General features: G+C 45.7%; 1 protein-coding gene across 3 annotated transcripts in view; it reads left to right on the forward strand.

Annotated features, from left to right (window-relative positions):
• CACNB4 (calcium voltage-gated channel auxiliary subunit beta 4) overlaps positions 1-27372 on the forward strand; it is a 302149-nt gene that overhangs the window by 223140 nt on the left and 51637 nt on the right. For 2 of the 3 annotated variants that reach the window (XM_082261118.1, XM_082261119.1), the window contains 2 exons: positions 10464-10594; positions 13428-13474. In XM_082261118.1, the coding sequence (XP_082117244.1) occupies positions 10464-10594; positions 13428-13474 (178 nt within the window). Of the gene's footprint in view, positions 1-10463; positions 10602-13427; positions 13475-27372 lie in introns of those variants that run through there. The other variant, XM_082261120.1, reaches the window with a different exon arrangement.

Consider the following 27372-nt stretch of genomic DNA (forward strand, 5'->3'; position numbering starts at 1 on the left):
ATTCCTTCCACTGACACCAATGATGGGGCACTATTCCTCCTACTGACACCAATGATGGGGCACTATTCCTCCCACTGACACCAATGATGGGGCACTATTCCTTCCACTGACACCAATGATGGGGCACTATTCCTCCCACTAATACCAATGATGGGGCACTATTCCTTCCAATGTTTCAATGATGGGGCACTATTCCTTCCACTGACACCAATGATGGGGCACTATTCCTCCCACTGACACCAATGATGGGGCACTATTCCTCCCACTGACACCAATGATGGGGCACTATTTCTCCCACTGACACCAATGATGGGGCACTATTCCTCCCACTGACACCAATGATGGGGCACTATTCCTTCCACTGACACCAATGATGGGGCACTATTCCTCCCACTGATACCAATGATGGGGTACTATTCCTCCCACTGAGACCAATGATGGGGCATTATTCCTCCCACTAATACCAATGATGGGGCACTATTGATCTTTTATTGAAAAGAATCAAGCAACATATTTTATACAAAAGTAAAAAACAGAACTATAGTACAATATTCCAACAGAAAAAAACAAAGGAATTCACATCCATGTGCAGAATATATACAATATATACATAATCCACTTCCAACATTCTTAGAAAACTATTTACATAAAGCAGCAGAGAGGGCCTAAGAGGCACAACCCATCACCCATGTATGCAGCCATTTATCAAAAACTAAGCATTAAGAAAAAATCTAGGGTGATAAGAGACAGAAAGCCACACCCGGGAAAGAGACTCCTGGCAGTCAGGGAGGCTTGAAACCCCTCCACGCCTTCAGCCAAGCCCTGTGACCCCACTTGTCTCTCTCAAGCGCCCGAATCTTCCCCACCTCATGCAGAATGTCACACACCACCACCTGAACAGGAAGGATTTTACGCCGAAGGGTGACCTGACACCGTGCGTTCCATGTGTAATAACGGACTACTAAACTAACTAAAAAAAGTGTATCCAAACAAAAGCCCCCACCAGTATTGAATGCTCCGTACACCCAATCAGCATAACCCAGCCTGGAGAGGAAAGGAACACAGAGGGCCCGCCCAACCTGTTTGTATACCTCTATGTTAAAAGGGCAACGAAGCAGAAAATGGTCCATAGTCTCCTCCTCACCTGCACATTCCTCCCGAGGACAACCACGATCCATCCCACTGCGGAATTTCAAATTGCCCCGAACATAGAGCCTCCCGTGGAAGCACAACCAGGCCAGATCCCTGAATTTAAGGGGGACTCTAGCCAAATTAATCAATCTTAACCCTTCCCTCAAAATTGGGCCTGGGCAATCCCTTAAGGCCAGTGGGTCATGAAAGACTTCACTCAAGACTCGGCTCATAAGGACTTTCCTCGGAGCGGATCTGAGATCTTCAGCCGACAGTCGCCACTGCCGCAGCAACTTCAGACACGGAGCGACATAGGCTGGGAGCTGACCACGATGACCCCTGAGATTCTTCACTTGGCCACCTTCTTCCCAAAGTCGCAGAAAAGGCCTAAACCAAGATCTAAACATGCCTGCCCATCCAGGAGGTTCCACTGCAAGCATACTACCAATGTTAAACTTGAGAAATAGCAGTGAAAAGAAAAGAACGGGGTTGACCATACCTAAGCCACCCTCCCTCCTGGATAGATAGGTGACATTCCTCTTGATGGGGTTCAGTCTGTTCCCCCACAGCATCTGGAAGAACACACTATAGATCCTAGCATAGAGAGACACTGGCAAGATGCAGACAGGGCTGACATACAAGAAGATCGGTATCAGGTAAGTCTTAATCAGATCAACCCTTTCCCTCAGAGATAACTTCCATCTCTTCCAGCTGACCACCTTAGTATTGGCAACTTCCAGCCTGCCTTCCCAGTTTTTGAGGCCATAATCGCCAGGTCCAAATTCAATGCCTAATATCTTAATTTTTTCCTGGGGCACTGGAAAGGTGTCCGGGAGATCAAACCCCTCACCTTCCTTTCCCATCCAAAAAACTTCACTCTTTTCCTGATTGATCTTGGAGCCTGATGCTTCAGAGTACCGTGATGTCAGAGAGACCACCTCCTCCGCTTCATCTGTCCCAGTGACAATCACTGACACATCATCCGCATAGGCAACAACCCTCAAAGGCGGCTCACCCGGGATTCCCACTGGTACCCCACACAACATGCTGCTCTCTAGTCTCCTGATGAAGGGGTCGATTGCAAACACATAGAGCAGGGGACTCAGCGGACAACCCTGGCGCACCCCAGAACCAACCTCAAAGGACTGTCCAACCCAACCATTAACAAGAGGGAAGCTTTCTGCCCCCTTATACAAAACTTTTAACCAATCGACAAAACCACCCGGCAGACCGTACTTACTAAAGAGCAACCACAGGTACTCATGGTTGACACGATCGAAAGCCTTTGCCTGATCCAATGCCAGTAGATACTTTCCCCAGCCTGCAGCCCTGCACTGCTCCAAGGCCTCCCGGACAGCTAAAACCGCTGTGAAGGTGCTCCTACCCTGGATCGAACAGTGCTGATGGCGAGAAAGCAAAGACTCTGCTACTGCCGATAGGCGCCAGAAAAGTATCTTCGCCAGCACCTTTCTATCGACATTGAGAAGGCTGATGGGGCGCCAATTCTCAATCATCGAAGGATCTTTACCTTTTGAAAGAAGAATCACAGCTGAGTGTCTCATGGAAGGGGGAAGCACCCCCTCCGCAAGACAACTGTTAAAAACCTCTACCAAATGTGGGGCTAGAATAGACTTAAAGGCTTTGTAAAACTCAGCCGTCAGACCATCCGGTCCAGGTGACTTTTTGATGGCAAGCTGTTCAATTGCCCTCGTCACCTCTTCAACTGTGATCTCTTCTGTCAAATTCATCAAAGGGACATCTCCACCATTTAGACCTGGAGTAGAGTCCAAAAAGCTTTCCATCTTGTCTCGGTCAAGCTCTTTCCTCCCAAGAAGTTCAGCATAAAAAGACCTCACGACCTCCAGGATCCCTGACCTGGACTTTGTCAAGGAACCTGTACTATCCTTAAGGCCAACGACCATCTTAACAGCTACACCCTGTTTGCAGTTCTGGTAAGGGTCAGGCGAGTGGTATTTCCCATAGTCCCGCTCCAGAACCAAAGAGGTATGCCGGTCATATTGACACTTCCTGAGGAGGATTTTCACTTCAGAGATTGCCCCAGGATCTCCTCCTCTCGAGACAAGAATATCCAGCTTCCTCCGCAAACGTTGGTAGGTCATGTATCTATTAAACTGTTTTTTATTGGCTAGGCCCCTGAAGAATCCAGCAATCCTCTTTTTGGTCAGCTCCCACCACTCAGCCTTGCTGCTACAAAAGTCCAGGATGGTCACCTGTGCCTGAAAGAATTCCTCAAAGGATTGTCTAACATGTTCTTCCTCAAGGAGAGTCGAATTTAATCTCCAGATGCCTTTGCCCCTCTGAGGGAAGTCTGAAGCATTCAAGACCACAGATAGCATACAGTGATCAGAGAACTCCACTGCCTGCACCACTGGGGGTGAGAAAGCAGAGGCCTCCTTCAAAAAAAACCTATCTATTCTACTCTGACTATTACCTCGATGAAATGTGAACCCTGTGTCATCCGGAAGGTGCTTAATGTGCACATCCACAAGACCAGCATCCCTAACCATACTATTTAAAAAAACGCTATCATATCCCAGCCGGTCATTGAAGTCCTTCCTGTCCTTGGGCCTAGTCACAGTATTAAAGTCACCTCCAAAAACCACTTGCCGGGATGTAAAAAGAAATGGCTTGATCCTTGTAAAAAGGCATTTCCTGTCCCACTTTGTGTGCGGCCCATAAATATTAATTAGGCGCAGGTCCTGCCCTCCCACAAGAACGTCTAAGACCATACATCTCCCAATCTCCACCTCAATAACCCGCCGGACAGTTACCATGCCGGTTTTAAACAACACCGCCACCCCGCCGTAAGGCTCGGCCGCAAGAGACCAGTAAGATGGACCATACCTCCACTCTCTCTTGGCCATGTGAATATCTGCCAAGGAGGTGAGCCTAGTCTCCTGCAAAAATAAAATTTCAGCATCTAATTGGCTGAACAAAAAGAAGGCCATAGAACGAGCTCTTACTGACTTAATACTGGTGACATTTATTGTCACCACTTTTAACGGAGGGGGAACCGCCATTTGGGTTATTGAGTGGATTGCTTCTTAGCTCCCCTCTGCTGCTCATCACCAGAAGCCTCTCTCTTTCTTGAAGCCTCCTCCAACTCCATTTCAATTTCTGAATTCTGCTCAGAAGAATCCCCAGATGAGGAGATATCCCAAGCAGAAGCCCTAGAACGGTTGGGGACAGACACTGGGGCATCCTGTCCCTGTTCCGTCCTCACCGTCTGTCTCTTCCGCCTCACAACCTTCCTTCTCTCCTCCAGGTACTGCAGGTCAGATTCAGAGATGCTTTCATCTCTTGTTTTCTTCTTCTTCTTTGAAGTATTCACAGAAGACTTCTTTACAGAGGAAGCCGCAGCAGCACCCTTTTTGGTACCCTCTACCACTCCTGGTGGGTGGGGGGCTTCTTTAAGGTCACACTTAGGAAGGGAAGATTTATCGGGAATAACTGACTTGGGGGGCACAGACTTGGAAGGTTCTGACACAAGAGGAGCAGGGACAGTAGGCTGGGGGGACACAGGGACAGACACAGAAGGAATACTTACAGATACAGGAGGGGTGGGCACAGGGACTGGGGAGGGATCCTGAACAAGACCAGGGGGGTCAGTCACCGCAGAGGAGGGTGGTACACCAGGGGCCTCATCCTCCATCCTGTCCAGCCTTAAGAGGTCATCTATCACCTCTCTATCCATATTATGCAAGGCTTCAGGACATCGGCTGTAGGGGTGGCCAAGGCGCAGGCACAGGTTGCACCTTATCGCCTGGGTGCAGTCCCTGGCCACATGACCCTGCCCCCGACACACTGAACAGATCAGAGCTGAACAAGAGGAGCTAAAATGCCCCTTTTCTCCACAGCGGTGACACAGTTTTGGCTGACCGGGATAAAAAATGGTCATCCTATCCCTCCCTATAAAGGCAGAGGAGGGCAGGTGACGGACAACATTCCCATCCCTAGCCAACCTGACCGTTACCGACCAACCCCCGGTCCAGATGCCACGCTCATCATAAATTTTATCTGGCCTGGTCAAAACATCCCCATAATTTCTCAACCAGACCTCTAAGTCCCGAGCAGGAACACTCTCATTTGTGAGGATAATAGTGATTTTCTTTACTGTTGACCTTTGGGAAACTGCCACTGGCACCAGACCTTCCCATTCGGGTCTTGACCTGCACCGAGCCATATATCGTTCCCAGAACAGGTCAAGACCCTCTGGTCTGGTGAAACTAACCGTGTACTCCCGACTTCCAGCCACATGTATCAAGGCATATAGGTCATTAGCCCCAAAACCCATATCCAAGATCAGGTCCACAACCATACGCCGTGCTACAGGGACTGCACCACCTTCCCATTTAAGGAGGACTACGTTCCGCCTTGGGCCCCCAGCAGGAGCCATAGACCCAAGACCAGATCCAATGGTGCTCATAGTGGCAGCCTGCAAGGGAAAACCCCGATTGGAAGCGGAGCTCCTCCTTGATTGTATTCCTGGCTTGATGATATTGCCAGGAGCACAGCTTACCACCTGTGCAAATGTAGGCTTATTAGGGCCAAGACCCCACACTGATGTCACATTATCAGGTACATTTCTATTATTATTTTCAGCTTGGCCTAAATCAGCAGCATTATCAGTTAAACATACAATGGTTGGTCCCACCACACCTGCAATGTTATTAGGTGTAGTTACTGTTTCTAATGCAGTACCAAATGCTTCCTGCTGCTGCGCTGTAGAGTCCTGGTTAGTTATTACTGAGACAGTTTTGGGCTCAGCAGAAGCAGGGTTAATCGGCTCTTCTGGGTTTTGTAGTTCCTGAGCAGAAATGTCATTTTTTAAACGTAACATTTTCTCAGCAGGCAAAGCATTGCTGAGCACAGGGGTATCATCCTGGGTGTCACTGGGAAAACCCTCATTATTAGGCAAGGTGCTAAAAGGCACAAAAACAGTTTTGTCTATTACCTGAGACTTGATAGCTTTTATCTTATCAGGTACATGATCCGGCAAGTCCTCCACATCACCAAACACCAGCTTATCTCCCTGTACTGGAGACTCCATTACCTGGATTACCTTTAGCATGCCTCCTGAGCCCTTACCTTGAGGGGGAAGGGGGTCAGAACATGGGGTCTCCTCCTCCACCTCCATCTTTGCAAACCTTCGGTCGTTGCTAAACTTCTCCCTGAAGGGACCATCCCTGCCTTCCATCATGGCCACGATGGTTTCCTGATGTTCCACACGGACCTTAGCTAATTGGACCTCTGAATCCATGGATCCGCGGTTCTTGCTGAACAAGCCTTCACGCTGCTTTCTCAGGCGCTTTAAATCCGCTCTAAGCTTGTAGAGCTTGTCTCTTTCCTTATTGAGGACTTTGATCCCGGCCACCACTCGCTCCCGAATGGATCCAGCATCTTCATCCTCACCAGGTGCAGAGAGATCACCAACCACGGCTTGTCCAGGAGCAGGGGTGCCATCCATCCGACCAGGGGATGGCTGAGAGCCTCCAGCAGGAGAGGCCCCGCTGGCCTGCATGGCCTTCCCAGGAAGGAGCCAGCAGGGCTGGGAGGGATTTCACCTCACTCCCCTCTCAAACAGATCACCTGGAGCAGCTCCAGACACACAGCCAGAGAACCTTGCAGCAGCCACACCCGAAGCTGAATGATGGGAAACGACTCCTCCCACTGACAGCAATGATGGGACACTATTTCTCCCACTGGCACCAATGATGGGGCACTATTCCTCCCACTGACACCAATGATGGGGCACTATTCCTCCCACTGACACCAATGATGGGGCACTATTCCTCCCACTGATACCAATGATGGAGCACTATTCCTTCCACTGACCCCAATGATGGGGCACTATTCCTCCCACTGACACCAATGATGGGGCACTATTCCTTCCACTGACCCCAATGATGGGGCACTATTCCTCCCACTGACACCAATGATGGTGCACTATTCCTTCCACTGATATATGTGCTTAGTTCAAATTTCATGAATATTAATTCCAACCACTTTAACCTTGTCCCTCTAGCTTATAAACAGAACCCGAGTTAAACTTCTTAATCCCGGATCCCGATTCATAAAAAAATAAATAAATAATAAATTGCCAACGTTTACCTACCATCTCCATGCGCCACCACTGTCCTTGACCTCCGTCCAGTACCGGAGGTTTTCATGTGGGCAGAATGTCTCTCTGTCATTCTGGTTGTTTCCTGCGAGCCCAACCTGTCATTTACATGCCCCCCTCCCCCTAGGAGACAAAGCATCATGCAGGCTGAGCTTACAATATACAGGACTGGGCACTGCTCATGTAATAAGCACGCTCATGTATCAGTCCTGAAGAATGCCTGCCCCTCCGTCACCACCATCTGGAGAACCTGGGATGACATCACAAGACCCTCAAGAAGACATCAAAGGAAAAAGGTATGTATTGGGACTTTAAAAAAGAAATACCAAGGGGAAGCCTTGGGGGATTGGAGGGTGGGGAGTAGATGGCAGGAGGGTGGATGAGGGGGATGCTGAAGTTCTGCTTTAATCAAGCCAACTAATAGCAATGCAATTGTAGATTAGGGATGTGCGAAAGTGAGATTTTTTTTGCCAAACTTTCAATAAAAGTTTTGGAAATAACTACTTTGGAAAAATGCATTGAGGTCAATTCAATGGGAAAGGTGAATCTGAAATGAAAATCTGCAATTGGCTTTAAATGGCTAAGATAAGCTAACCCTAATATTAAAACAAACTCTAATGCTATAAACAAAGTCCTATCACACAGCACTGGGATTTGACATTGCTTTGTTTATTAACAAAGCCATATCACACAGCCTCAGGGTGTTTCAGGTAGGAGCATGGAGTGTTCCTAGCTATAAAGGGGAACTTTTTTGCTTAAAGTGTATGTAATCCCTAACAATAACCTTCTCTAATGTGCTCTCTTTTGGTCTCTTATACACACCATTCAAATTGTTTTGTTATATCGGTTTGTGCAAAACTATTTTATGTTGATCATGCCAGAAATCTTGTGAGTTGATAACTTTCTGTGCTGTATGGTGCTGTCTAATCAGTCAGCATTGTTCTCAGCTATCTCTGCAGACTACAAAACACCTCCCTCTATGTGGTGGAGATGAGGGGGGTTGCCAAGTAGACCTTTCCTATGGTGAAGACCCTGCTCCTTTCTGAATACAGTACAATGAGTGAGTGTTGTCACCCTAGAACAGGAAATGTGTTACTGGTGGGATCACCAGGTAGAAATAAGGAATGAAAGCCTGAACAAAAAAAGAAAAGAAAACCAATACAGACACCACCTCAAAAGCTGTTCATAGATGATGTATAACTGATTCCCTCATCCACACAACCAAGGGGGACAGAGGACCCCCCACCGATGATTGGCTGCCACCGCTGGTTGACAAAAGTTTATCAACTTGTTATTTCGACAGAAGTTGAACGAGGGGCCAAATATCAGTCCATCTATTGCAACATTTTGGACTGTTAAGTTGCAATATAATGCATTTATACTCTTTATACTCTTGAGTATTTATACAGCTTGCAGTGCCATATGAACAGATGGAGGAAATTCTCCGCACACCAATGATATCATATAGGTTAGACTTGTTTGAAGGCAACAATTACTTTCAGGACCTTCCCTTCGAAAGCATTTTACCCGAAGGGGCTTACTCGTAATCTCTACCCTACAAATCCCATCTCTAGAAGTAAGCCCTTTCATGAGAACGAGATTAGAGGAATACTGAGTCACAAAATTCCACCAATCATTGCCACATCCCTAAATATAACTGGAAGGAAAAGATTAAGACAGCAAACGTGTCCGATATGCAAAAGAGCCCTAGGCCATATATGCAAACAGACTGCGTTCTGTCATTGGTATGGGACTTTAAAGGCATAGATTTGGAGGTGGTAACAAGTTATTCAGAGGACCAAAATTATAATAAAATAGATTTTATTTAAATACAAAATTTGTTAAAAACATGACAAAAATAGACATGTACATAGTCATTGGAACTTCAAGTAGATGAATAGTAGATGAAAACAATGGATCACATAAGCCCTACATGTTTCGCCGAGGTGTGTCACCTCAAAGAGTGGCTTCTTCAGGGGCTGAAGAACTGCAATCCTTCTACTAATTCGAATGATCCATGCCTCCAAATCTATGCCATTAAAGTCCCATACCAATGACCGAACGCAGTCTGTTTGCATATATGGCCTAGGGCTCTTTTGCATATCGGACATGTTTGCTGTCTTAAGCCCCGTACACACGCACAGATTGTTGGCCAACTGATCGGCCGTCTTTTGTCCAGTGTTGTTTGTTGGTTGAAATGTGCTCTAGACTTTCACTGGACTTTTGTTGGCCAACAAAAACCAACTTCAGAAGTGATATCATGTGATGGTTGACTTTTTTTACGTGTGTTTTTTCTTCTCTGAGCATGCCCAGTCTTGCTCATCTGATTTTTGTCTGCCGAAATCTGTACTCACTGAGGAACAATCGGCCGTTCTTTGTTGGCCAATAAAAATTTTATAGCATGCACACCAGATTTTTTTCGGCCGAAAATTTGCAGTTGGTTGTCGGAAGCATCATACTAACAAGCCTACAATCGGCAGATCGGACGTTGGCCGACAATTTACGGCCAACAATCTGTGCGTGTGTACGGGGCTTTAATCTTTTCCTTCCAAGTAAGCCCTTTCAAGTGAAATACGTTAGAGATTAGGTCCCGAGGTGGGGACAGTCATTGTAATTGTTGGCTTCAAATAAACTAGAACTTGTGTAACGTCTTTGGTATGTGGAGAGTCTCTACCTTCTGTTCATGTGTTGGAGTGTGGAAGGCTTCATGAATCACCTACACCCAGCCTGGAGGGTACATTGGTCACCAACAAGGTTGACAGCGGAGGGGATTTTTCCTACAAACACCTTGCAGTGCCATATGGTGAAATTAGAAGCCTATTCGGACAAAATTTCAGAAGAGGCAAAGTAGGTTTTTTGGTCCAATAAGGATAGGCAAGAACCCATGAGAGGGGAGCACTCACTGCTGAAGTCAGAAAACTTCTACCTCTTCATGGAGAGATATAGCAGCTATCCCACCAAAAGAGATCCCACCAAACTCAAATCCAGCAACTGTTTTCAGGGCTACAGATCACACATAGGAAAGTCAATCTTCTAAGAAATACTATAATTGCTAGAAAGAATGGGTCCCAGCCATACCCCATCCCACAGAAGACCCTTTAGCCCCCTTCCGTTCTCTATAGAATATGTATGTTTGTGTGTATGTATGCAAAATATGGAATATTTTACTGCAAACTATTTACGTTTTTAGAAATACAACAATGACTGGTGGATTGGGCGGTTAGTTAAAGAAGGCTGTGAAATTGGCTTCATTCCAAGTCCTCTGAGGCTGGAGAATATACGAATTCAGCAAGAACAGAAGAGGGGACGATTTCATGGAGGGTGAGTAGTCCTAATATTTTGGATTAAGTACTGATTTTAGAGATACTGCAGAAAAAAACAACAGGCTGTGCTTAAATTAGAACTACGGGCAATAGCAAAATGGCGGTCACTATTATTAGCACTGCAGTTTTTGTTTTTCTTAGACGCCTTATAAATATAGTTTTGTAAACTTCTGATCCTTCCAGGAGTTCTACAGGGGATAAAATTGTTTGTTTGGCAGTAATATCGAACAACAGCATTGTTAACATATGGACAGGGCACTCTTGGGTAGATATTTTTCATTGGCCGGGCTGGGGTGACATCACTCTTGCACATGCGCGTGAGTTAAGATTTCTCGGCATTGCCGAAATTGTACGCTTTGCTGAAAGCATGCCGCTCAAAGTACAATGCAATCAGGCAGGTAAGCGACTTTGATGCAGAGGAGACATGGGGTGGAGTTACTATCAGCAAATAGACTGTGGGGCAGGGGCAATTTTTATTCTTTATTCGCAATTTTTATTTTTTGGTACTAAAGTTCCAATTTAACCACTTCAGCTCCGGAACGGCTTTACCCCCTTAATGACCAGGCCATTTTTCGCGATTTGGCACTGCGTTACTTTAACAGTTACGCGGTTGTGCGACGCTGTACTCCAATATAATTAATGTCCTTTTTTCCCCACAAATAGAGCTTTCTTTTGGTGGTTTTTGATCACCTCTGCGGTTTTTAGATTTTGCGCTATAAACAAAAAAAGAGTGACCATTTTGAAAAAAAAAACACATTTTTTTTACTTTCTGCTATAAAACTTTCCCAATAAAAAAAAATTTAAAAAATCTGTTTTTTTTTTGTTTTTTTTATCAGTTTAGGCCAATTTGTTTTCTCTACATATTTTTGGTAAAAAAAAAATCCCAAAAAGCGTATATTAATTGGTTTGTGCAAAAGTTTACAAACAATGGGATAGATTTTTGGACGTTTTATTTTTTTTGTTGTTTTTATTAGTAATGGCGACGATCAGCGATTTTTAACGGGACTGCGACATTGTGGCGGATAAATCTGACACTAACTGTCACTTTTTGGGGACCAGTGACACCAATACAGTGATCAGTGCTAAATAATATGTACTGTTACTGTGTAAATGACACTGTCAGGGAAGGGGGTTAATACTGGGGGGATCAAGGGGTTAAGTATGAGCCTAAATTGTGCTTACGAACTGTGGGGGGTGGGGCACTGTGACAGGCACACAGAGGTCGGTGTTTCAGTTTAGCTGAGACACATGATCTCATTGTGCCTGTCTGACAGGAGAGCCGCCTGCTTTGTTTACATAGGCAGACAGCTCTCCTGTCAGTTTCCCTCGAAGATCATGGGAGGTCGGCGGCGATCGTGCCCGCTCCTCCCGCAGTCTGGCTCCAGCTGTGTCTAATCACAGTGAGAGCGCGGCTCCCGGAGGCGCACGTGTGCCGCCGGGACCGCGTGCACATATTCACGTAGATCTACGTGTTTATGCGCAGCCGAGCCACCCTGCCGCAGTAAATCTGTGTGGGGCGGCCGGCAAGTGGTTAAAGGAGAAGTTTGGCTATACGTCTCCTGGGGATCACAGGGGTGCACTTTGTTCTGCACCCCTGTGTCCCAGATTCAGTCGTCAACTGACGTCACAGAGCCAATCCAGACTCGGCAGGGTTCTTGGCGATAATGAGGGATCCCAGAGGGAGGATTTTTCTTCTTCATATCAGAGCCCCCAGCAAGGAGAACAGTGAGCAGCATAGTAGTGACATCAACAAATCTCACTCCAAATCTTCTGAGATCAGCAGTCAGAGACAGCAGTGCCTTAGATCTCACACTCCAGATATAAAGCTGTGAGGCTGTCTGCACAGGAGTGCCTAGGCACACTCACATAGCAAAAAGTAGTTTCAGGAGAAACCCCGGATAAAAGGTGCATTTTCAGGGTACTGCTTTAGCACAATTGACATTTCTAGATGTTCACTAGAAAAGTTAATAGGAAACCACAGATTTTCACTGCATGTGAGGACCATAAACCAAAAACACAATTTAAATTGGTTGTAAACCCCCGTGCTGGCTCACTCCTGAATCCTGCTTCTGTGTCCATTGACACTTGGGACTCGGCCTCACCCAACGCTCCCGTGTCACTGTATTTGATTGACAGCAGCAGGAGCCAATGGCTATCCATCTGTCCAATGAGGAGGGAGACATCGGCTGGAGCCGCTGCACTCATGAATATCACTGGATCGGATCTGTCTGGGAGTGTCTGGGAGAAAAAGGGGGTGTCTGGGGGTGAGCTTCAGCACAAAAGGTTTTTCATCTTTAATGCATATAATACATTAAGGTGAAAAACCTTGAGGCTTTACAACCATTTTAATCCATATTTTTATATGTAAAACAAACTCCCTCATCTATCTATGTCTCCCTGCTTTATTTTGTTAAGAAATCACTTTGAAAAACAGCCCCGTGGCCATCTTGAGTAAGGCAAATAATTAATGTAGCATTTGATTCCTGGAATCCATCTGATCTTAGCTCAAGCATGCTGAAGACTCCTGGGATGTATGACATCATTTGCCTAGGCAAGAAGCCAGGAAGTAACTGATGAAATGTAGGAAAAAAAGTTTAAAACAAGTAAATATGATATACTTTCCTATCTATTTACGAATGCTAGCAGCATGAGAATTAAAAATAATCAATGGTGATTGGGAGAGTGAAATTCCACTTTAAGACCACAATACTTCACTGATAGTTACATTATTAGTTTGGATGTACTTAGCTGTGAACAACCTTTGAAATGTATTGTGCATTACAGATCATTTGCTTGACTGGTTTAACCATAAAATTGTTTATTTCCAACAGTAAATCAAGTGGCACATCATCATCAAGTCTCGGGGAAATGGTATCGGGTACGTTTCGAGCAACCCCTCCATCTGCTGGTGAGACTTCTCAGGCAATGCATTTTGATGTGATTAAAGACTGGCCACACCCCCCACGTTGTGTGTCCTCAACCATAACTTGCTGGCGTAATAGCCCACAACTCAAGTGAACTGTGTCAAATTCAATCAATTCCATTCAATGTCATCTCTACAATTGTCTGTCTGGCAGTCTGCCCATAGTTATCAATGTCCTCAACACTATATAATCTGTAGTGTGTTTAATTATTACACATATCTATTCAGAGATAATACAGTCCTCAGAATAACCCCAATTAATTTTTAGCTGTAAAGATCTCAAAGTTTTAATTAGGCTTTGGAATACCCCTCCCCTCTCCTAAACATATTTTTTTAAAAATTGCATAATAAGGCCTTTTACGCTAAGTTCACACCTATGCGTTTTGTGCGTGCCGCATTTGGGCTGCCGTGCCTGCATAAAAAAAGGTGCATTCGCCTTTTCAAAAACACAGCCACAGGGAAATCGCATGTTCTTTTTGACCTTGCAGTTCCCACACGCACTGAGATTTTATATGCGTGTGGGCAGGGGCAGACTTGGGGACAGGTGAAAACCAGAGGCCCATGGTGCAACAACTCGGCCCCCTTCCCACTTTCCCTCAACCCCCTCTCACTCTCCCAGTCGTCCTCCTGACCCCCATTCCAGGCTGAAGTCCTGCTTCAGATACTCTCTACTTACCGGCTGAATCCGGGTTCCCGACCTGGCCAGCAGGGGAAGGTGGGACAGCTCGGTTGGGGCTGGCCGGGGGAGAAGAATCTCCAGTGGGGCATGGAGTGGGCCTCTGCTTAGACACAGTTTACACTATCCATGTTGGGGGGCGGGGGGGGGGGGGTTGCTCCGCTCTGTCCTTGTCTCCAACTCCCACTCAGTAGGTCAATGGCAGGGACTTTTTTTTTCTCTTCAGAAGGCTTTAGACATGTATGTGACAGAAGCGCCTTTCTATAGGGCATCAGAGTGGCCCAGGGGGCAGTTGCCCCCCTGCCCCCTGGCCCAGTCCTCCCCTGCATGTGGGGCAGAGGCGGCTCTAGGCTTTGTGAGGCCTAAGGCAAAACTTGGACATGAGGCCCCACTCACGCCCATAATGGGAAAAATAATTCAAGCAATAAAAATTAACTGTATAAATTGCAGATATTAAGAGCCTTAACCTTTGTAATATGAATTCACAGTTTCTAGAATTTCCTCTAACCAATTCTTCTTTAATCAAAGATCATTAAACATTGGGTATGTATGTATATATATATATATATATATATATATATATTATATATATATATATATATATCTGCTCTTACATCACAGTCCCCAGCATTTCCCTAGAGGTCATGATTCCCTGAGTCCCCCCTTACGTCAGAGTTCAGTGTCCCCCCTTACATAAGAGTTCTCCTTTAAATCAGATTCCCCCCAGCATCTCCTCCTTATATCAGAGTCCACAGAATTCCTCTTAACATTAGAGTCCCCCTCTTAAATCAAATTTCACAGAGCCCCCTTTACATCAGAGTCTCCAGAGTTTCCCCCTTACGCTGTAAGAGGGAACTCTGAAGATTCTGATGTAAGAGGAGTTCTGGGCACCCTGATTTAGGCGGAATGTTTGGGACTCTGAAGTAAGGGGAGTTCTGGGAACCCCGATTTAAGGGGGAATGCTTTAGACTCTGATGTAAGGAGAGTTCTGGGAACCCTGATTTGAGGGTGAAAGCTGGGGACTCTGGTGTAAAAGGGAACTCTGTGGTCACCAAAGCTCCCCCTTGCATCAGAGTTTCCAGAGACCCCCTTCCACTTCCCTTTTCCAGTCTGCCACAGTCTAGGGCACGACAAGTCCCACTGCAGAAGGCTGTCATACCTGAGTCCCCACAGAGGGCACTGAAAATTCCAGTATAGTGTACTGCCATTCCTCCCTGAGGAATGGAAGCCTGCTATGCTTGGACTTGTACTGCTCTCTGTAGGGGACTGAGGAACTACTGCCTGCTATGCTAAGACTTGTAGTGCCCTCTGTGGGGACTAAGGCATGGCAGCCTGCTATTCTGGAACTTGTAGTGCCCTCTGTGAGGGACTGAGGATTCCTCAGTCCTCCACATTCTAGGGCACTATAAGTCCCAGCATAGTGGGCTGTCATTCCTCAGTCCCTCACAGCTGGGGGGAAAAAACAACAGAGTTAAATATCTAAAGGACAACTCCAACCAAAACTACCAATAATGTACAGAGTCCATATGCTATATAATGTCACAGCCCCGCTATCCCTCACCCTCCACCTCGGGTGCTGTCATTGTGTAGGGTAAAGGGCTCCAGCTCCACTATATTTGGCTTTGATGTCAGATATGCAGGACTGGCTCAGCTCCACTCTCTTCCCTGGCAACTGACTCTGGCATCACGGGGGAACTCTCCTCCTCCCCCAGCCACCCAGGGGCCCTCTCCTTCTCCCCCAGCCACCCAGGGGCCCTCTCCTTCTTCCCCAGCCACCCAGGGGCCCCTCTCCTTTTCCTCCAGCCACCCAGGGGCCCTCTCCTTCTTCTCCAGCCACCCAGGGGCCCTCTCCTTCTTCTCCAGCCACACAGGGGCCCTCTCCTTCTTCTCCTCCAGCCACCCAGGGGCCCTCTCCTTCTTCTCCTCCAGCCACCCAGGGTCCCTCTCCTTCTTCTCCTCCGGCCACCCAGGGGCCCTCTCCTTCTTCTCCTCCAGCCACCCAGGGTCCCTCTCCTTCTCCTCCTCCAGCCACCCAGGGTCCCTCTCCTTCTCCTCCTCCTGCGACCCAGGGTCCCTCTCCTTCTCCTTCAGCCACCCAGGGACCCTTTCCTCTTCCCCTAGCCACCCAGAGGCCCTTTCCTTTTCCCCTAGCCACCCAGGGGCCCTCTCCTTTTCCCCTAGCCACCCAGGGGCCCTCTCCTTTTCCCCTAGCCACCCAGGGGCCCTCTCCTTTTCCCCTAGCCACCTCACTAGCCCCAGGGGCCCTCTCCTTTTCCCCTAGCCCTCTCCTTCTCTTCCAGCCATCCTCTCCTTCCCCAGCCACCCAGGGCCTTCTTCTTCTCCTCCTCCTCCACCAACCATTCTAAGACTCTTCCAACTTCCCTGGGGCTACTCACCCCCTTTGCGTAGTAGACACCACAAATCTATGACCAGCCTGCAGAGTGACAAGTCGGGGCCTGGTTACCTTTATGTTCCTGGGCCAGGGCAGAGCTCTCCTCCCAGAGCAACAACCGATGATAGCAGAGTGAGCTGACCGGGCAGTCACTTCCTACTGATGCAGGTACACGCCCACCGATTCCTCCACATCTTAGGATTACATGATCAGACAGCCAATCCCAAGGCAGAGAAGGCGGGGTAAGTGTCAGCGGACAACAGACACCTGGCAGCCGCAGTGAAGGGACTGCAGCACACTGCTGCAACTTTTATAACCGAGGATTTAAAACAATCTTTTACTTGGGAGATTTCCCTGACTGCGCCCTTCTAAATGTTGTTGCTCCGCCACTGGCCGTGAGGCCCCTGTAGGTGAGAGGCCTTAGGCGACTGCCTAATTTGCCTAATTAGAGAGCCGCCTATGATGTGGGGTGCCATTCAAAATGAATGGCAGCCCTGTTCGTTTCTGCAGAGCAGTGCTTTTTCACTGTGGGTGGTTGCAGGTGCGGGAATCCCTGCTATACCCGCAGCCACACACAGAAGTGTAAATGCTTACTAATGTTTTGTGAATACTGGTAACCATCCAGGATGGGTTCTTACGCCAATTGCAACAATTTACCATCAGAGGATTTTGCTTCAATTGGTGGACATTTTTGCACCCAATAGACTGCATATAGGTAATATACCAGCTTACACTTCAGTTATTTTTTTAGATTTTAAATGTTTTCCAAATCCAATAGTAAATCTATAGCTAACAGGGAAAAGAGGGGGGGCTTCCAACAGTAATCATATAAAAGGAAGTCTACTCAAAGTGTCAGCAGTCAGTGCACCAATTTTATTCATCCATGCAAAGGGAATGTCCTACACAGTGATAATACAGGAGTCCTGCCAGCTCCGGGGTATCTGTTATAGGATACAGAGCCCCTTCACTTGTACACATACTCTCCAGTTTGTTATTAATCACAGACTGAAGCACGGCTCTTTCCTACTCAGCATGGTGCTACTTGTGTGTTTAAAGTGGTTAAAAAACTCTGACATAGAAAATTAACAAAGCATATCCCTCTATAGTGTGTACTTGCCTCAATCCAAAGCACCAAGTGTGATTTCTGTCTCCTGCCTCATTCCACCTGCTATCTGCATGACTAATTTCTGATATGTTGTGCCAACTCCAAGTAATCCATGGGTACAGGGAGGGGGCATCCAGCATACATCACGTGATTGGCAGCCTCAGCTGTGCATGTTTACCTATTGAGATTGTGTAGAGGAGGGGATGGGGTGTATTCATTCTTTCCCCTCAGGTGTCAGATTACACTCAGCTCTCCACTCTCAGCTGTGCAGTGTGGGACGTGACATCCCGCCCCCTGCTTTCTGAATGCTAAGACAAGCTGTATACTTTCTGCACTTTGGACCACTGTAGAGAATAGATAGCTGCAGATAAACAAGTACAACCTATGTAGGAGAGTTTTTTTTCATCTCTGTTTATGACCTGAGGTTAGTCACTTTATTGGATATATGCAGAGTTGTATAAAGTACTCGAAACCCATACTTGAGTAAAAGTACAAGTGCTCGATCAAAAAGTGACTTGAGTAGAAGTGGAAGTGCTCGATCAAAAAGTGACTTGAGTAGAAGTACTAAAGTATTCAACATTTTTTGTACTTAAGTATTGCAAGTAGTTTTTTAAAAAATTTTGCTACTCAAGTGCTGAAAGTAAAAGTACCAGTAGTTTTGAAAAAAAAAATTGCTACTCAAGTACTGAAAGTAAAAGTACAAGTACTGTGTTATGTAGTTATTAAAGAAAGAAGTCAAAAGTTTGAACATCATATTGTTTTTTATTATTTCAAATGCAGCTTTTATTTATACATACAGTAGCTTTTATTTTCGTATGCGCTGATAATACACATGTTTTGAGCTTCATGAAACCTGCCATCTACTGTTCTGGCAGTGGTAATTTTTATAATAGTAACGAGTAACTATGCAGCACAAAAAAAAAATATCAGAGTAGAAGTATTGAAATCATCGAAAAAATGTAGTGAAGTAAAAGTGGAAGTAGGAGAAAAAATTCTACTCTAGGAAAGTACAGATACCGCCTTTCGGTACTTAAGTACAGCAGTGAAGTAGTTCTACTTAGTTACTATACATCTCTGGATATATGTAAGGGCTTACAGCCTGTTGCTTTCTTCAAGATGTAAAAGCCACGGTGGATTGTTGCCAGGGAACCCACCCACTCTTTTCCTGGCACCAGACTCCAGAGCCCTAAATTGCAGGAATCCAGACTCTTTCTATCTTCTTCTGGAGCCATATACCACACCAACCTGTCCCAACCTGGGTACCAAATACACTGCTCAAGAAAATTAAAGGAACGCTTTTTATTCAGAGTACAGTTCAAGTCAATTAAACTCCTGGGATATTGATCTGGTCAGTTAAGTAGCAAAGGGGGTTGTTAATCAGTTTCAGCTGCTTTGGTGTTAATGAAATTAACAGGTGTACGAGATGGGCAACAATTAGACAACCACCATAACAGGAAAGGTTTTACAGGTCGAGGCCAATGACATTTTTTTTCCCTACTAATTATTTCTGACTGTCTTTCACTAGTTTTGCATTTGGCTAGCGTTACTGTCACTGAGGCGATAGCTGGACCCTATAGAGCAGGGGTGGGGAACCCTTTTTCTGCCAAGGGCCATTTGGGTATTTATAAAACCATTCGGGGGCCGTACAAAATGATCACCTTAAAAATTAGCCTGTTATATTCAGTCAAACATTTAATTAACTCACCCCTAATGTGATGGCTGCAACTGCTTCTCTTTGGTGAGGTGTGTGATGTTAGCTGGTATTGATGATGTTGCTACCCGCAACAGGTTTTCCAGGTTTGAATCGGTCAGTCTGGAGCGCAGACGACTTTTTTGTGGTGGTAAGTTTAGAAAAGAACTACTGGCAGGTACTGCTGGTGGGTATAGCTGGCTGGTACTGCTGTGGGTACTGCTGGCTCAGGCTGGTTCTGCTGGCTTGTACTGTGCTGTGAGTACTGCTGGATGGTACTGCTGGTTCAGGCTGATACTGCTGTGGGTACTGCTGGCTGGTACTGCTGTGGGTACTGCTGACTCAGGCTGGTACTGTGCTGTGGGTACTGTTGGCCCAGGCTGGTACTGCTGGCATGTACTGCTGGCATGTACTGCTAGCTGGTATTGCTGTGGGTACTGCTGGCTGGTACTGTTGTAGGTACTGCTGACTCTGGCTGGTACTGCTGGCTCTGGCTAGTACTGCTGGCTCTGGCAAGTACTGCTGGCTCTGGCAGGTACTGCTGGCTCTGGCTGGTACTGCTGGCTCTGGCTGGTTCTGCGGTGTGTGCTGCTGGCAGGAAATGCTGGCTAGGAGAAGTGTAGCAGCGCCACGCTGGAGGAAGAGGTGATGTTTCCTGTATTGGTCACAGGCGGAGTGCATTCAATATCACTCCGCCTGTGACTCACTCAGACTGTCATAACGGAGCAGGAACTATACGGCCCCCGAACCATAGGTTCCCCACCCCTGCTATAGAGGTTGCACAGGCAGTCCAACTCCTTCAGGATGGCACAATGTGCCATTGCCAGAAGGTTTGCTGTGTCTCCCACCACAGTCCCAAGAGCATGGAGGAGATTCCAGGAGACAGACAGTTATTCTAGGAGAGCTGGACAGGGCCATAGAAGGTCCTTAACCCATCAGCAGGACCGGTATTTGCTCCTTTGTGCAAGGAAGAACAGGATGAGCACTGCCAGAGCCCTACAAAATGAACTCCAGCAGGCCACTGGTGTGAATGTCTCTGACCAAATCAGAATCAGACTTCATGAGGGTGGCCTAAGGGCCCGACGTCCTCTAGTGGGCCCTATGTTCACTGCCCAGCACCGTGGAGCTCGTTTGGCATTTGCCATTGAACACAAGAGTTAGGGTGCCAGTGGTGGACCTGCTGTGCTTTTTGCAGATGAGTGCAGGTTCACCCTGAGCACATGTGACAGACGTGAAAGGGTCTGGAGAAGCCGGGGAGAATGTTATGCTGCCTGTAACATCATTCAGCATGACTGGTTTGGTGGTGGGTCAGTGATGGTCTGGGGAGGCATATCCATGGAGGGACGCACATACCTCTACAGGCTAGACAATGGCACCTTGACTGCTATTAGGAATCGGGATAAAATCCTTGGACACATTGTCAGACCCTACGCTGGTGCAGTGGGTCCTGGGTTCCTCTTGGTGTACGAAAATGGCTGGCCCTATGTGGTGAGAGTATGCAGCCAGTTCATGGAGAATGAAGGAATTGATACCATTAAATGGATCCCACACTCGCCTGACCTAAATCCAATAGAACACCTCTGGGACATTATGTTTTGGTCCATCCGACGCTGCCAGGTTTCACCTCAGTCTGTTCAGGAGCTCAGTGATGCCCTGGTCCAGATCTGGGAGGAAATACCCCAGGACACTATCCGTTGTCTCATTAGGAGCATGCCCCAACGTTGTCAGGCATGCATACAAGCATGTGGGGGCCATACAATCTACTGAGGACCATTTTGAGTTGCTGCAATGAAATTTCAGCAAAATGAACTAGCCTGTTGCATAATTTTTTCACTTTGATTTTTGGGGGTGTCTTTGAATTCAGCCCTCTGTGGGTTGATAATTTTCATTTCCATCAAACCACGTGGCATCCTTTTGTTCCTAACACATTACCCAGTCCATACCAGTATAGATATCTAGCATGATATTTTTCCCCATTGAGATCTGATGTGTTTTCAAAGTGTTCCTTTAATTTTTTATGAGCAGTGTAAATGTCATTTCACACCATACCTGGGCTCTTTGGGTTGTTTGTTACAGGAGTTACAGTTTCTTGTATAGCAACATTTTATGGAATCTCTACATTAGACACTCATTCAGATGATGCTGGATGCATTCAGATGTTTAGTCTACAGGTATACACTATGGACACTTCTCTATGAAGATGAGTGGGGGGCCTTCTTTGCCCCAAAAAAAGTGATCGGGCAGCTATAGAGCCATACAGGCACTTTTTGTTTGTTTAGAAGTTTAAATCAGTATTACTTTTTTTTGCTATAAAATTACCTATAGCCCCTAAACATTATACTTTTTTTTTAGCCGAGACCCTAGGGAATAAAATGGCGATCGTTGCAATTTTTTATATCACATGGTATTTGTGCGGCGGTTTTGCAAACGCAGTTTTATTTGGAAAAAAATACATTTGAATTAGTTTAAAAAAAAACACAATATATACCCCATCTTTTTGTAAAATGTGAAAGAGGATGTTACCTCGAGTAAATTGATACTTAACGTGTCACAGTTTACAATTTCAGACGCTCGTGGATTTGCGACAAACTATGGTACTTAAAAATCTCCATAGGCGACACTTTAAATTTTTTTACGGTTTAACTGTTTAGAGTTACAGAGGAGGTCTAGCGCTAGAATTATTGCTCTCACTCTAACAATCTCGGCAATACCTCACACATTTGCATGTGTCGTGCAAATACCTTTAACATATGCATGTGCAACTTACGTATGCGTTCGTTTCTGCACACGAGCACGGAGGAATGGGGCACTTTACATATTTTTTTTTCATATTTAATTTACTTTTAATTTTTTACACTATCCCTTTATTTTTTATTTCTTACTCTTATTCCTATTACAAGGAATTTAAACATCCCTTGTAATAGAAATAAGGATGAAAGGTCCTCTTTATGGAGAGATTAGGGATCAAAAAAGACCACAAATCACTTCTTTTTCTTGAAAAGCAAAAGATCAAAAAAAAAAAGTTTTTGATCTTTTGCGTTAAAAAAAAAAAAGACATTTCTTCCACCCTCCCTCCAAGGCCATTAAGGCAATTGAAGAGGATCTACTCTTTGATCCCCTGTGGGAGCAGCCAGCCGCACTGTCAGGTCGTTTGTTGGGCGAACCGGTGGAAATGGTCCCCTCCCGCTGCATCTGAGAGCGTTCCAGTGGCTCATGAGCCACTTGGAACGCTTTCATGAGTAAGCCAGCCGCCAAGTATAAAAAAACGATACCTGGGTTATGGGTTAGTATTGTATATCTTCAGCCATAATCCTGGTAAACCACTTCAAAGCTGCATCGTGTGTCTATATACGTATTGCGGTCTTAAAGTGATTAGGGCATAGTTCAACTTTACCAAAAAAACTGCCTATGCAGTTAAGGGGCTCCTGTAGTTAAAAGCAAACTGTGCAGGTTTCACCAAAGTTGAAACATGCCCTTGTTTGAGGTGAAGGCCATTTATGTACCTCATAAAGCCTGACTGAAAAACACCCAGAGTTTATTTCTCTGACTCAGACCTCCTCACATGTTTGAGAGCTTACTCCTGTAAAAGCGGGTGTGAGCAGTAATGGCTGGAAGTGTCTTGGCAAGATCAGGGAGTTTTTCAGTCAGGCTTCATGAGATATGTACAGTAAATGGCCTGCACCCACACCTATACCAAGGGCATTATTCAACTTTGGTCAAAGCTGCACAGTTTGCTTTTATCTACGGATGCCCCTTACCTGCAACCTTATAAGAGAAGCATAGGATTTGCTTTTTTAAAATTATACAGTAAAACCTTGGATTGCGAGCAATAATTAGTTCCGGAAACATGCTTGTAATCCAAAGCACTCGTATATCAAAGCAAATTTCCCCATAAGAAATAATGGAAACTCAGATGATTTGTTCCACAACCATTCATAAGCAATGTAATAGGTTGTGTAACCATAAAATGTGCATCCACAAATGGAGCCTCCACAAGGGGATTAGAAGCAAAATCCAGCAGGAGCTACAGACTGTAAAAGAAAAGAGAGGCGCCTTTAAGTGTAGCAATATGGGTACATTTAATGAAGGTTCAACATTTAGCAACTCACATGGTTGATGAATAAAATAGGCACATCTAAGAATGCAGGCGTCTGGGGCAAAGCTGTGCACATAGACCCTCCTCCACACCACCGGCTCTCTCTGCCGTCAGTCTGTAGTTGTGACCGGGTAGACTACACTGCAGTAGCATCATCTGAAAGAGAGGCTTTAAGCGCTTGTAGAGCTCAGCATGGGAGGGATGATGCTGATGACGGTACGCAGGATGGTCTATGTGGACAGCTTTACCTCGGATGCCTGCATTCTTAGATGTGCCTGCTTTAATCATCAACCATGTGAGTTGCGAAATGTAGTACCTTCACTAAATGTAACCATATTGCTACACTTCGAGGCGCCTCTCTTCTCTTTTATACTCAGTTGTGACGTGATGCTACTTGTATATAAAGACATTGCTTGTTTATCAAGTCAAAATTTATAAAACAAAAATGTTGCTTTTCTTGCAAAACGCTCTCAAACCAAGTTACTCTCAATCCAAGGTTTTACTGTGCTTACCTATGTGGATGCAGCATCAGTCTCCTGCTGCCTCTAACACTGAAAACCGAGCGATCAAACACCGCCAATAGCTCAGTTCTCACAGCTCCCTAAGCAGAGAGCTGGTGACTGTCAGTCCCCCCCCCCTCCTCCCCATGCTCACTGTAGCCCTGGGCTGTGGAGGGGCAGGAGCCGCCGGCTCAGGGTCTCAGCGGCTCGTTAAGAGGCTGAGCCGGGTGCCAGTCAAGGGATGTGGGTGGACCCTGAGAAAATAATAGTGATCTTGCCCAAGCCTGCACCAGCTCTTTGACATCAGCAGACAGTGGGTTTCAGCCCGCTGTCTGCTGAAAAGGGGTTACAAGAATGCAGAATGAACTGCATTCCTGGGATCCACAAGAGAAGTACAGCCAAACCAGCTTTGGCTGTACATCTCCTTTAACTCTATATAACAGGGCTTACACAGGGATTAGACCCAGGGCTCAGGTGAACAGTATGGTGAGGGATCACGGGGGGTGGCCCATCAAAAGAACTTGTCACTTTTGTCTGAATATACAAAATGACAAATTCACATACAGTTCTGTCCTTGATGCAACATAGTCAAACTAAAACTGCTTCTTTCTAACGAGAAATAATTTTTACAGCACTTAGAATGTGTACATATGTACCGAGACTGCAAGCTGGCCAAAAAAAAAGAAGGCCTCAGTATGGATTTGTTAGAGCTAAATTAGAATTAGGATGAATTTTTTATATAATGATGACAGGGAGGTGATTTCTCCTCCAAAAAATGTCTGAAGCTTGTGATGTGAGAAAAACAGTTATCTGCAGAAGCCTGTCAACACACATAATGAGACAGTGAGCTGTGTACTAATATTAGAAAGACAGCCGCACTGACGTGAAAACAACTGCTTCCATGACTGTGCCGGGAAGGTAGAACTTCTGTACTAGACAGATAATGCAGGAATGTTCCATCGTCCTCTTCTCACCACTCCCATGCTGGCTCTGTGTTACTCTGCTCTTGTTGTGATGACCACAATTAGGCAAACCCGCAGAGTTAAGGCCCGTACACACGAGTCGAAAATCGGCAGGGAATTTTCGTACGATGACCGATCTGACGATTTTCGGCTTGTTAGTATGAAGCTTCCGACAACCGACTCTGACTTTTCGGCCGAAAAAAATCTGGTGTGCAGGCTATAAAATTTTTGTCCTCCGTCAAAACACAGCCGATTTTCGTGCAGTCAGTACAGATTTCGACAGGGAAAAATCTTATGAGCAAGACTGGGCATGCTCAGAGAAGAAAGAACACAAAGAAAGCAAACCAACACATGACATCACTTCTGAAGTAGAATTTTGTCGTGCGGGAAAATTCGTGTGCAGTCTAGAGCACATTCCAACCAACCGACACCACTCTGGACAAAAGACGGACAACCGGTCGGCGGAAATTCGTTGCGTGTGTACTAGGCTTAAGAGAAGAGGAGGCTTAAAGCTCTTTAAACCATTGGTTGCTTTTTTTTTTTTTAACCTGCAAGGTAAAGGCATATCATACTAGCGTATTATAAACAAACAGCAAAAGAACCTCTCTGTGGAGCGCTGGGAGATGTGAGTATGTCCAGCCCAATCATAGTACGTGTGCTCACACTTGCTGGCTATTATAGGTGGGCTGGTAATTGTAGTTCCACAAAATGGAAACAGTCACCATTAATGATGAAAAATAAAAGATGTATTGTAAGTCAAATAGAAATGAGAGTTCCAAAGAAGCTGTGAACGGCTGTAGGCAATGTATAGCAAAAGGCAATTGTTCATGAACCATCACCCTGAGCAATGGTCCCCGTAGGACTACACATATCAGAAACCCAAACACCAGACATGGGAGTTAAGGCCCGTACACACGATAAGAAAATTTGTAGGGAAAATTCGTCCGACGACCGATCTGCCGATTTTCGGATTGTTAGTATGGTGCTTTCGACAGCCAACTCCGACTTTTCGGCTGACAAAATCCTGATGTGCAGGCTATAAAATTTTTGTTGTCCGTAATACAACGTCCGATTTTCGTCCCATTAGTACAGATTTCGACAGAAAAAAATCTTAAGAGCAAGACTAGGCATGCTCAGAGAAGAAAGAACACATACAAAGCAATCCAACACATGACATCACTTCTGAAGTAGAATTCTGTCGTACGAGAAAATTTGTATGAAAATAATCTCTTCACTTTCCACATCAGACTAGCATGCCACAAAAAACGGATGACAGATCGTTCGATAATCTGATCGTGTGTACGGGGCTTAAGTCAAACATGTGCAAGTCTCAAGTCTTAACCTTCAAGTCTCAAGCAAGTCCCAAGTTACTGTGGCGAAAAGCAAGCAAGTCAAGTCGAGCCCCTGCTAGAAGTCAAGTCAAGTCATTTATTTTGGTCAAGTCACAAATCAAGTCAAAATACTGATCTACCCCAATTTTCACCTTTAAATCAGTTAAAAGTCAGTGGTCAGGAAAGGTTTTGTTTTATTTTCAACATTAACAAAACTGCTTTTTTCTTGGCATATTAAAGAAGCACTTTGGATGCCCAAGCAGCTCGAAATCCTTTGTCCGCTCATGTTTCAACACCACAGTCACTAAAAACATGTTAAGTATTTCCATTGTAAAACAGCCAGTGTCCTAAAAATCAGAACACACTGAGGTGTTTTAAGTGACTGTGGTGTCAGAAACATAACAGGCAAATTAATTTTGCTTTAACACTTCTTGAGAAAATGCAAATATTTAATAACTTAAAAAAGTAAAGTCATTTCAAGTCATATGTCTCAAGTCAAAGTCAAGTCTCAAGTCATGAATACCAAGTCAAAGTCAAGTCGAGTCTTTTATTAATTTTAGTCAAGCAAGTCTCAAGTCCTCAAACTGGTGACTTAAGTCTGACTTAAGTCAAGTCATGTGACTCAAGTCCCCCACCTCTGCCAAACACTGCATGGAAGGCAGAAAGTGGTCTGCCCGGGAAGAAACCGACCTGTATCCACATTGTAATGGGCTCTGTCTCTGTGGTGTGTCACAGTGAGCTGGAAATGTTGATAAAAACCAGAAAGTAGAGAACAGCTGTACTACCCTGGCTGTACGTCACGCTTAGCTCAGAGCGCTGTCTTGGACGCTGCATTCGCAGCTCCGCGAACCACACTGTGATCAGCAGGCGGGGAGGCCAGAAGTGGGCGATCCTACTGTAGGCTGAATACCACATACGGAATGTGTCCGGCTGGACAGCTGAAGCTGCTCTCCCCATGTAGGGAAAAAGATCAAACAGGGATGATGGATCCAAAGCCTGGCCATTCATTACAAAGCTGTCACCATGATGACGCGTTTCGGGCGTGGCCCTTCATCTGGTTATATCCATTTCTGATATGTGTAGTCCTACGGGGATCATTGT

This window comes from Pelophylax lessonae (assembly GCF_965119305.1).
Source record: "Pelophylax lessonae genome assembly, chromosome: 6".
NCBI lineage: Eukaryota > Metazoa > Chordata > Amphibia > Anura > Ranidae > Pelophylax > Pelophylax lessonae.